A 10612-nucleotide genomic window follows, 5' to 3' on the forward strand; every position below is an offset into this window, starting at 1 on the left:
TGGCTTCTGTGCAGGATCACACAAGGGTCAATGGCTGTGACAAACCACTTCGACACACATACACTACTCTTACACACCAAGCGTGGTGGTGTAAGGAGGATCTGAGGCTTTGGGTGGGGCTGGAGGAAGGGCTGCATCAAACGCTTAACTCGAAACACGTGTGTCACATGATCACATCACTCGGACCCCCATCGGGGCTCGTGCAGGGAGTGCCTTTGCACGACTGGAGAGCGTCTTCAGTCTTTGGATATGTCAATTTGAAATTGTATGGCAACATTCTTTCAATTGAAGTTGCACCAAGAAAAAAAAATCCACTGCACGTCTCTTGTGGTTATGCGCATAATATGAGATTTGATTTCTTTCAAGTATCTTTCGCTCTCATAAAATTTAATCACTGGAAACATGGCCTTGGTACAGCAAATATGAAAGTTAATTGACTTTACAGTTATGCATGTGTTTAAGGTTTTGTATTCAATTTTAAGCTATTAACTCTGACATGTCTCCATGCATTTGTGTGGTCTGGTTCTCTGTGTGCTGTGCAACTGCAGAACACATACATTTTTATATCATAAATTTAAAGGTACAGTTTAATTACCAATAATTTCAATTAAACAGCCAAACTATGCAGAATGTAAAATTAAAAAACAGCTTGGTAATGTTTTTGAACATGTTATTGGACTGTAATCATGTGTCTATATTTATAAACTTTATATTTTACTTACTTACTTACTTACTTACTTACTTACTTACTTACTTACTTACTTACTTACTTACTCACTCTAAATAGTTATTGAGGTACAAGTGACAATGGTAATGTTCAATGTTTTCCACTAGGGATGTTCGATAGCACTTTTTTTTTCAGACTGATACTAGCACTCAACTTTTGAGTAATCACTGCTCTCAAGTTTTGATACCACTAGTGCTTTTGACACATAAAATGGTCAAAAGACAATAGCAGATAGTTTTAAAGAAGGACACATATATCTCATTATAGCATTTTTTCTTTAAAATTGCATGAAATTATTGGCAATTTTCTATTCTAATTTTTCCAATTTATAGTTCCTGATCGTAAAACAGCCACAAGGCGGCGGCCGATACCGGTATCTGCCACCGTCGCGAGTACTCATACCTTAAATTAAGACTGATATAATAAGATATCAGTCTGGTACTGATACTTGGTATCAGTACTCGGACATCCCTGTTTTCCACTAAAGCCTTCACAGTATCATCCTTTTAAGTGCATCCAAATGAATACCGTATTGAGATTTTGGGAAATCAACACAGCAATGCGTTAGCATAAAATATAATTTACTTGATTCATTTTATTTGTTTATGTTAACTTAACTTACTGTATTATTAAATGACAATATTATTTGCTGCACCAGCAGTTATCTGCCTGATAGCGGGACATATACTGTATCACTGTATTGAGTTATTGTGTGTTGCTTCACTATTCAATGCGGTCACATAAACATACAATATGGAGAACCACTTTTTATCCCCCATTCAACATGGGTAGGGTTCTGTGCTCCATTGAGTGCTTTTCCATTTTTTTTTCATCTATTGTGACATTTTATTGAATTGTTCATTGGAATGTAGCAAGCAGCTTGCCGGCATGAGATTAGAAGCAACTCCAGGGTTGTCACAAAGGGGACAATGATGAGGGAAGTGCACACACCTGACAGGATAAGAACGATCTCATTTCTCTCTTTCCCCCAAACTGTCCTCCCTCTGCAGAGTAAGGCCAAAGAGCTTCCCCTGTCGGCAGTGCGTTTCATGGAAGAGCTTGGAGAGTGCTCGCTGGGGAAGATTTACAAAGGTCACCTGTACTTTCCTGGAATGGACCAAGCGCAACTGGTCGCTATCAAGACCTTAAAGGACATCTCCAGTGTCCAGCAGTGGAGTGACTTTCAGCAGGTACGCTGTCTAAGTATTTGCCGAGTGAGTCCATTCTCTTGGTAGTCTAGACCGAGATCAACATCCAAGTTACAAATATACTTATGCTGTTGAATAGTTAACTAACATGTAATCAATTTTGCATATCATAATATACGTATAAAGAACATAGATAGACCCAAGGCACACTCTAAAAACTAAACTAAAAAAAAAAAGGCAGGGGGTCAAGAATGGACTAACCCAACTTTTTGAGTTATTTAACCCAAAAAGTTGGATCAAATGAATAACCCACAAAACAGTCCAGACAATTGGGCTGCTTTGTGGGTAATTTAATTATAAATTGAGTCAAATTAAATTAATAAACCAAAAAGCAACCCCATTTTGGGGGGGGTTGCTTTGTGGGTTAGTAATTTGACCCAACTTTTTGGGTTAATTAAATAACCCAATTGAATTGGCCAACCCAACTTCTTGAGTTCCCAAATTAAATTAAAGTTGTTCAAATTAAAATAATGACCAACAAACAACCCCATTTTTTTAGTTGTTTTTGGGTTATTCATTTCATCCAATTTTGGTGGTTAATCGATTAACTCAATTGAATTGGGTAAAAAATGATCCCCAAAAACTTTTGGAGCTATTTAACCCAAAAGGTTAGGTCAAATTAAAAAATATATATTTATTATATATATATATATATATATATATATATATATATATATATATATATATTTTTTTTTTTTTTAGCTAATGGAATAACCCAAAAAGTTGGGGTGGTCCCTTTTTTGACCCAATTGTTATTAGATTTTACACTACTACGACAAAAGCAACCCAATTAGGACCAAATTGATCCAAGTTAGTGGGTCGGTCCAATTTTTGACCCAAGTGTTTTTAGAGTGCAGTTTGTGTTTAGCATGTCCGTCCGTCCGTCTTCTTCCGCTTATCCGGGGTCGGGTCGCGGGGGCAGCAGCTTTAGCAGGGAAGCCCAGACTTCCCTCTCCCCAGCCACTTCAGCCAGCTCATCCGACGGGACCCCAAGGCGTTCCCAGGACAGCTGAGAGACATAGCATAGTGTTTAGCATGTTTGCGTCAAAAACACAACAGACATTTTTCAAAAGCCCTTTACCAAAACAAAAAACAAAAATGTTGGCCTGCCTGCTTGACAATAACGAAAACAGCTGACCTTGGCTAAATTTCAGCGATGGTTTTAGTGGTGACCCAGGGAAAACTGTCCCTGGATTTGTTTTAGATCAAGCTGATCGCGGCTATTGAACTTCCAAAAATGATTTGAATTGGAATCCAAGTTGACCATTTGTACATATTCCATTGCTGTAAAGGAAAAGATGCTGTATATCTAAAATGTGTGTAAAAAGTGTGGCATTATGGTCCATTATTTTGAGAAGAGCCCTAATTCAGATTTAATATCTTAAAACAAGCAGCTAGATGAATTCTAAGGTCAGTTTATTTATGTTCCAGGCGCAGTTTTTCTACTCTGCTTCCCAGTAGTTGCTTCCTTGCTTTAGTGGAGCCACACACTGTGACAATCTGCACATTTGTGGGGGATTTCTAAAAAGAAATGTGGCATTAACAGGCAGTCATGCATTTCGACAAGCTGCTGCTTTGCCAGTGGAAAGCTCTGTCTTCCCACAAACTCTCAAGCATGTCCTGTTTTATTTCCACAAAACGTTCATGAGCCGACCAATGACTGTATATATTGAAAATAGGATTCTTCAACAGATGTGTTTAAGGACGTTCACTGAAAATAGTTGAACACATAAACAGTCATTCTTACGGAAGCTTGGAATTGCCACTCCACCGAGTGTGGAGTAAACATTTTTGTCTGGCAAATAATAACGTACTGTATTTGCAAATACATTTAAACTTGTTTAAATATGTTTAAACGTATGTTTAAATATTCTTGCGTTTAAGCTTATTTGCAAGCACCTACTGACTAAATGCTAAAAATAAATAGCATTTTTTTCCCCCATAATGCTACAGGCACTTCTGCATGCGCATACCGTAGACTTATGAGGAAAAAATGCCAAACAGAAATCATTCACTACAGTAAATATATATATATATATATATATATAAATCATTAAAAAATATTAATAAACTATATTTATATACTTAATTTTCAAATGTATATATAATGTATCGATGTATAAAGTCGGCCAAAGAAGTCAGCTTTATTTTTTACATTTATTATCATAAGGCTATAAAACCCCTCACCACACACACACAAAAATCTCCGAAACAACAAGGCTGTGAAAAGGGAACCGTGTGATAGTGAGACAATGCCACAGTTTGGCTTTAGCCCCAGGTGCTAGCTAGCTAGCTAGCTATAGCTGCCTAGCTAGCTCCCACGGTGCTCGTTTACCTGCTAGGGAGCTAGCTTGCTAGCATCAGGGGCTAAAGCCAAACTGGATTTGCCACCTATATATAGTCCTTCAATCATATTTGCCAGTCAAAAATGTTTACTCCACAATTGGCGGTTCCACGCTCTCTTAAACCCACTCGAATATGTAAAAAAAAAATGTTTAGCTCTAAAGAGAGAAAACACTAAAACATTCCTGTCTGATCTGCCTGGATCTCAAAATAAAGCATTTCTGTCAAGAAAAAAGACAATTTTTTGGTATCATGTTTCATTTCCCTGGCATGGTTTTGCTTGCTAATTTAGGAGGCCGCCGTGCTGACAGAGCTGCAGCACCCGAACGTGGTGTGCCTGCTGGGTGTGGTGACCCAGGAGCAGCCCGTCTGTCTGCTCTTTGAGTTTCTGCCTCAAGGCGACCTTCACGAGTTCCTCATCATTCGGTCGCCACATTCGGACGTGGGCTGCAGTAGCGATGAGGACGGAACCGTCAAATCCAGCCTGGATCATGGCGACTTCTTGCATATAGCCACACAGGCAAGAATTTACAGTATTTTCACATATGATGTATTTCGTATTCCCAACATTTGTTCCATGAAGTTGTTCTGCTCCTTTGCAACCTTAGTCATGAAACATAAAGTGATCATGTTTGTCACAGTGTGCTGAATACCAATATGAATCACATCCTGAAATACTTTTTTTAACTAATACAACCCAGGTCGCTGCTGGGATGGAGTACTTGGCCAGTCACTTTTACATTCATAAGGACCTCGCAGCGCGGAACATTCTAGTTGGCGAGCAGCTCCACGTGAAGATATCCGACCTGGGCCTCTCTCGAGGGATCTACTCGTCAGACTACTACTGCATCCAGCCAAAAACCTTTTTTCCTATCCGCTGGATGCCTCCCGAGGCCATCGCCTACGGAAAGTTCACCACAGAGTCGGACATCTGGTCGTTCGGGGTGGTGCTGTGGGAGGTCTTCAGTTACGGCCTGCAGCCTTATTATGGCTTCTCCAACCAGGAAGTGATGGAGTTGGCTCGAAAAAGGCAACTGCTGCCCTGTCCGGAAGACTGCCCGCCAAGGTAGGTTTGCATCGGCTTATATTCACTGCACACTCCATTAGGTACACACTTGAATGCAGTCCAATACAAGACCTCCAGATTTACAAAGATAGTAATGCGGTGTTGAGTAATACAGTTTCAGTATTAGTTTTAGTTGTTTTTTTGGTTTTTTTATGTGTACAGTTTGTTTTTTTAAACACCATGGTAAAATGAAACAAGTAATGGATTTCTTACCTAGTGTTGCATTTTGGCTGAGTTAAATGAAAAAGCAGGCGAGCCGAGCCATTGGAGGCAAAAGTCAAGCACACGAAATTGTCAGCTAGGAGCGACATCATCGGAAGGTGCTTTTCGATTGGCTGCTGCTAGATGACGTCACTTCTGTGCGACACACTTTCAAACGTCCTTATCCAAGTTCATATCGAAATCACGTAAAATCACATTTAAAATCATCCCCAAAGGCTCATGCATTCAATTAATCACCAAAGACTAAAAACTAAGGACATATTCGCTATAATTATAGTTAGTTTTAGTTAGATTCGTAGCTTTCGTTTTAAAGCATTTTCGTTACTTTATTTCGTTAACGAGATTGTTTTTTGAATTTTAATTTTGGTATTTCATTAGTTTTTGTTAACTAAAATAACGTTGGTGGGAAATATGAGTTGCATGCATTGGCCTTACTGTGCAGGTGCCATCGAGAATGAGTAACTGTGATCTGTTCTAAAAATAGCTCACGAATGATGGGACACTGACTTGCTCAGAAGAATTAAAAGCATAAAAATGTCACACACAAAAATTTAACATATCATGGTATGTGTTTCTTAATTTATCAAACATTATATATTTTTGTTTAAAAAATGTAAGAGATTGTGTTGAATGAAAGAAATTCAAATATAACAAAAAAAAGGACAAAAATAGCAGCATAAATGGACCCAAAACGAAAAAGAGTGAATCCACAATAAGTGAACCGCGAAGTACTGAGGGAACACTTTGTAAGTAGTATAGCTATGACGTACTTAGGAAGATAATAATTTATATAAGTAAGACCTATAGGCTCACTATAAAGTTGTCTAACCCCAAAAATATAGTCCTTTCAAATGTTAAATGATGAAAGTCCAATTTAATGATTATGAAAGTGGTTCAAAAAATTAATGCTGCATGATGAAAAATATGTAATTTGATATAAAGAACACTTGTGTGTTTTACTTATTTAGAACCTTTGTGTTTCAAATAATTTTGAAAATAAAATATAATAAATGTGCAAGCATTTCAGTCCCTCACAAAAAGGTTCATGTTTATTGATAAGCTTTGCACAACCTTATGAATTTCAGAATACATGTTGGCTCATTCATTGATTTTTAGGTATCAAGTAGCTATGTAGTAGTAAATATCTGAACAGATTTTATTTTACATGAAAACATCGTCATAAATACAGCAATAAAAACTGAAGTCATTTTAAAATTTACAAAAGTCATCTTGTGTAGAATAAAATTGTCAGCCATGCATGGCATTTACTTCCTGATAGTAAACGGCCACAAGAGGGCGCCGTTGTATCGGATATCTTGAAATAAGCCTGGAATCAGCTTGATACTGATGGTACTCAGCCGTTCCTATTTATTTATATAGAGTTGCGTGTTTTTTAAGAAGTGCAGTCCTCCTGTTTATATGTCATAGTTTTATGAAAAATATAAAGGCCACAGATTTGTTTGCATTTTTGTTGTCATGTGATTTATGAGTTACTTTTGTTTGTTTGAAAATCAAAGCGTGAATAAGTTAGTAAGTAATTACTATAAGTAGTTGCATTTTAAGTTGCAATTTCAATACGAAGGAAACGCAAATTGCACTGAGTATTCAAATGAAGTGAAAGGAAAAATGTGTGTTGTCATTTAGGTTCTATGGTTTGATGACTGAGTGCTGGCAGGAAGGACCAGCGCGAAGACCTCGCTTCAAGGACATCCACAGCCGCCTGCGAGCATGGGAGGGGCCGTCGTCATCTCACGCCAGCTCCAGCACGCCCTCCGGTGGCGGAGGCAATGCCACCACCCAGACCACCTCGCTGAGCGCCAGCCCCGTCAGCAACCTGAGCAACCCTCGCTACGCCGCCGCCACCGGTTACCTCTACCCGGCCCAGGCCATCCCCTCGCCGGGCCAGATGGCTCCCATCCAGGCATGGGCACCCATGGCGGTGCCTCAAACACACCCGCGCTTTATTCCCGTCAACGGCTACCCCATTCCACCAGGTTACGCGGCTTTTCCCGCTCATTTTGCTCCCCCGGCGCCGCCCGCTCGGGTGATCCAGCATCACCTGCCGCCCCCTAAAAGCCGTTCGCCCAGCAGCGCCAGCGGCTCCACCAGCACGGGTCACGTTAGCGGCGTTCCCTCCACCACAGGCTCCAACCACGACGCCAACACGCCGCTGCTGTCGCACTGCATCATGCCGGGCAACGGCGCAGGCCCGGTCCAAGTGTACGGACAGCTTTTGCAGAAGACGGTGGGACAGCTGGACCACACGCAAACGTCAGCGCTGCTCGCGCCCGACTCTGACGTACTGGTGTATAACGACGCTGTCATCACTGCAAACCTGTAGATTTAAAAAAGGGACGCTCACCGTCTCGCACTTGTGATTGGGTGGCCTGTGGGGACATTTGGGGCTGAAGTTAACATGCATTCATTTTCAACACCGCTTGTCCTGAACCTTGCGAGAGGTGGACCCTGGACTGATTAGCAGCCAATCACACAACATGTAAACAAGTGTACTTAATATCATATTGTTCAAATGTTGCGTTGTTATTTTAGCCTTTGTGTAAATACAGTCCTGAATGAGTGAATGAAAAAGTTATATTTTCTGGAGAACTTTTAATTATGGTGAAATCCATCCAAGTAAACATGGTTGATATTGCAGTCTAAACGAGCAGCCTTAATATTTATCAGGAGACATTCTAGCATCTACGGAAGAGGATTAGGGCCAGTGAAGAGGGTAAAAAAAGGTTGGCAGGATTCTGACTTTATTTTCAGAATTCTGACTTTAAAATGAGAATTCTGAGATTAAAGTGAGAATTCTGACTTTAAGTGAGTATTCTCTTTATTTTCAGAATTCTGATTTTAATCTAAGAATGCTCACTTTATCTTTATTTAATTCTGACTTTAATCTTAGAATTCTCACTTTATCTTTATTCTGAGAATAAAATAAGAATTCTGACTTTAAGGTAAAATTGCTTACAAGTCAGAATACTGCCAATCTCTTTTTTTCTCTATCTTCACTGGCCCTAATCCTCTTCTGAAAGCATCAGTGTGACTTCCTTGCAGGTATGTTTGAAAGTACAAACTCATTTTATCAGTTTTTTCCTACAAAGCAGTAAGTAAGTGGAAGTGAGCACTGCCGCTGACATGCTAAAACCAACAATAAGTGGAAATCAAGGTTACGCCAAAGATCTTTAAATGGGAAGTCAACGCACACAAAAAATCTTTATTATATTAATTACATGTTCTATGCAGCCCCACTAGTCTAAATATGGTATTTTTGTTAATAATACGTTAGTAGAATATGAGTTAAGCCGCTAAATACACCAGTTTTTATCAATATCAGAAGAATTTTGCCACTTGTTGTCGGGTAAAAATGACATCACAGTTGTCGGTTGCTCAGGTCTCAAGCAAAAACCAACCACAGCTCAACTTCAGAAAACAGGTGAGCTGTGATTGGTCGTTGACTCAGCCTGAGCAAATGTGATGTCATCTCTAGTTGACAGCAAGTGGCAAAATGGCCTGGATGGATTTTGTTGCATAACTCAATATTCCACAAATGTAATATTAATCAGAATGTCATGTTTAGACTCGTGAGGTCACATATAACATATTATTGCCCAAAAAATTTAAGGTTGACTTCCCCTTTAGCATGTGGATTGACGCATTAATCAGGCAGCTAACAGCGTATTTATTGACTCCGTTTCCTATTTTCATGCAACATCACTTCAACATGACACCTGAATGTCTCTGCATTGACAAGTCAGTAGTCAAGCTGTTTCTCTGCTATGTTGTGCCTTACTTAGTTCCTGCAAACATGGAATCAAGTCATCTGCCAAGAAAGGTCCCCAACAGATATGCTCATGAAATCATACGTCTAAGGTTACATCATTTGTCCTACATTGCCATTATTTCCCCATCTTTCAGTGTCACAAAGGAACATTTGAGTCTTGTATATTTTAATATAGTGGTTTTTTTTCTTGGGTTTTTTTCACGTTATGAATTTTGAAGGAAACTTTCCCAGCTACTGCCACATTTAAAACGTGGAGAGTTGTGCTGCCTTTTTATGATGAAATATTTTTTAAATATATATATGCATGGATTATTATGGCCTAAACCAGAAGAATGTTGTTATATTTAATTAGAGTGAAGAAGAAAAACAATGTTTGACCTTTAAAAGGATTCATTTTTGTGCTGAGACTTTAATAGAGAAAGACTTCACGTGTACTTATTTGGACAGCAGTTTGAATATTCTCACTTTTTGTCAATTCTCTTGTGATTTAGTTTGCATCCTGTCATCTTACAATTATTTGATGATGATTAGTTAGCACATGAATCCCAGAAGCAGATGCAGCTTTTAAAAGAAACTGTTCCAGAGCTCATGTTATTGAGCGTGACTACCTATGAAGCCGACAATCACTGCCTTGTGTTCTCATTGTTTTCCTCTCTGCACACATTCAAAACAATTCCATTTACTGAACTTGTTTGTTTTGTCATTGCACAATCCAAGTAAGAAAGTTTATACATTGAGTCTGCTTCAATTGGACTTGATGAAAACATTTTTTTTAACCCCCTTTAGATTTTGCTGTTCTCATTCCAAATTAATTTTGCAATTTTGTTTTACAGACTCAGTCATATGTAAAGAATTTATTCTATTTGTAATGTAGCAATGCAAATACCACTTGTATGCAAGACTGTGAATTTTAATCAAATCAAAGTCATTTTTGTTTGGTAAAACTGTACCTTTGTGTTTTTATTCTTTTCTTCTTCTTTTTTTTTAAAGAAGAAACCATCAAACTCAATTTTAATTCATCATTGGGTGCCAGTTTGAGGAAGTTTACATGTTTTTGTTTGTACCATGTGACCAAGAGGCCTATTGTTTGTATGAATATTTTTTGCACAGGGGTTTTTGTATTGTAGTCATTTATTAAATGATGTTTGGTTTATGCGCTAGTTCAATGTGATAAATAATTTGTAGGGATACTCAGTGTGTGCTGTTCACAACTTGTGCAACATTTTCGCCACTAGGAGACAGCAAAACTCTTTTGTACA

The 10612-nt window shown here is 38.8% G+C and overlaps 1 protein-coding gene across 1 annotated transcript in view; it reads left to right on the plus strand.

Annotated features, from left to right (window-relative positions):
- The window catches only part of ror1 (receptor tyrosine kinase-like orphan receptor 1), a 140293-nt gene extending 132009 nt beyond the window's left edge, over window positions 1-8284 (plus strand). The window contains exons 10-13 of the mRNA XM_077584188.1: window positions 1738-1917; window positions 4571-4798; window positions 4980-5344; window positions 7211-8284. Of these exons, the coding sequence (XP_077440314.1) occupies window positions 1738-1917; window positions 4571-4798; window positions 4980-5344; window positions 7211-7907 (1470 nt within the window). The 3' untranslated portion in view covers window positions 7908-8284. The remainder of the gene's footprint in view (window positions 1-1737; window positions 1918-4570; window positions 4799-4979; window positions 5345-7210) is intronic.
- Window positions 8285-10612: the final 2328 nt, after the last annotated feature.

The sequence above is a fragment of the Vanacampus margaritifer genome, chromosome 13 (assembly GCF_051991255.1).
Source record: "Vanacampus margaritifer isolate UIUO_Vmar chromosome 13, RoL_Vmar_1.0, whole genome shotgun sequence".
Classification (NCBI taxonomy): domain Eukaryota; kingdom Metazoa; phylum Chordata; class Actinopteri; order Syngnathiformes; family Syngnathidae; genus Vanacampus; species Vanacampus margaritifer.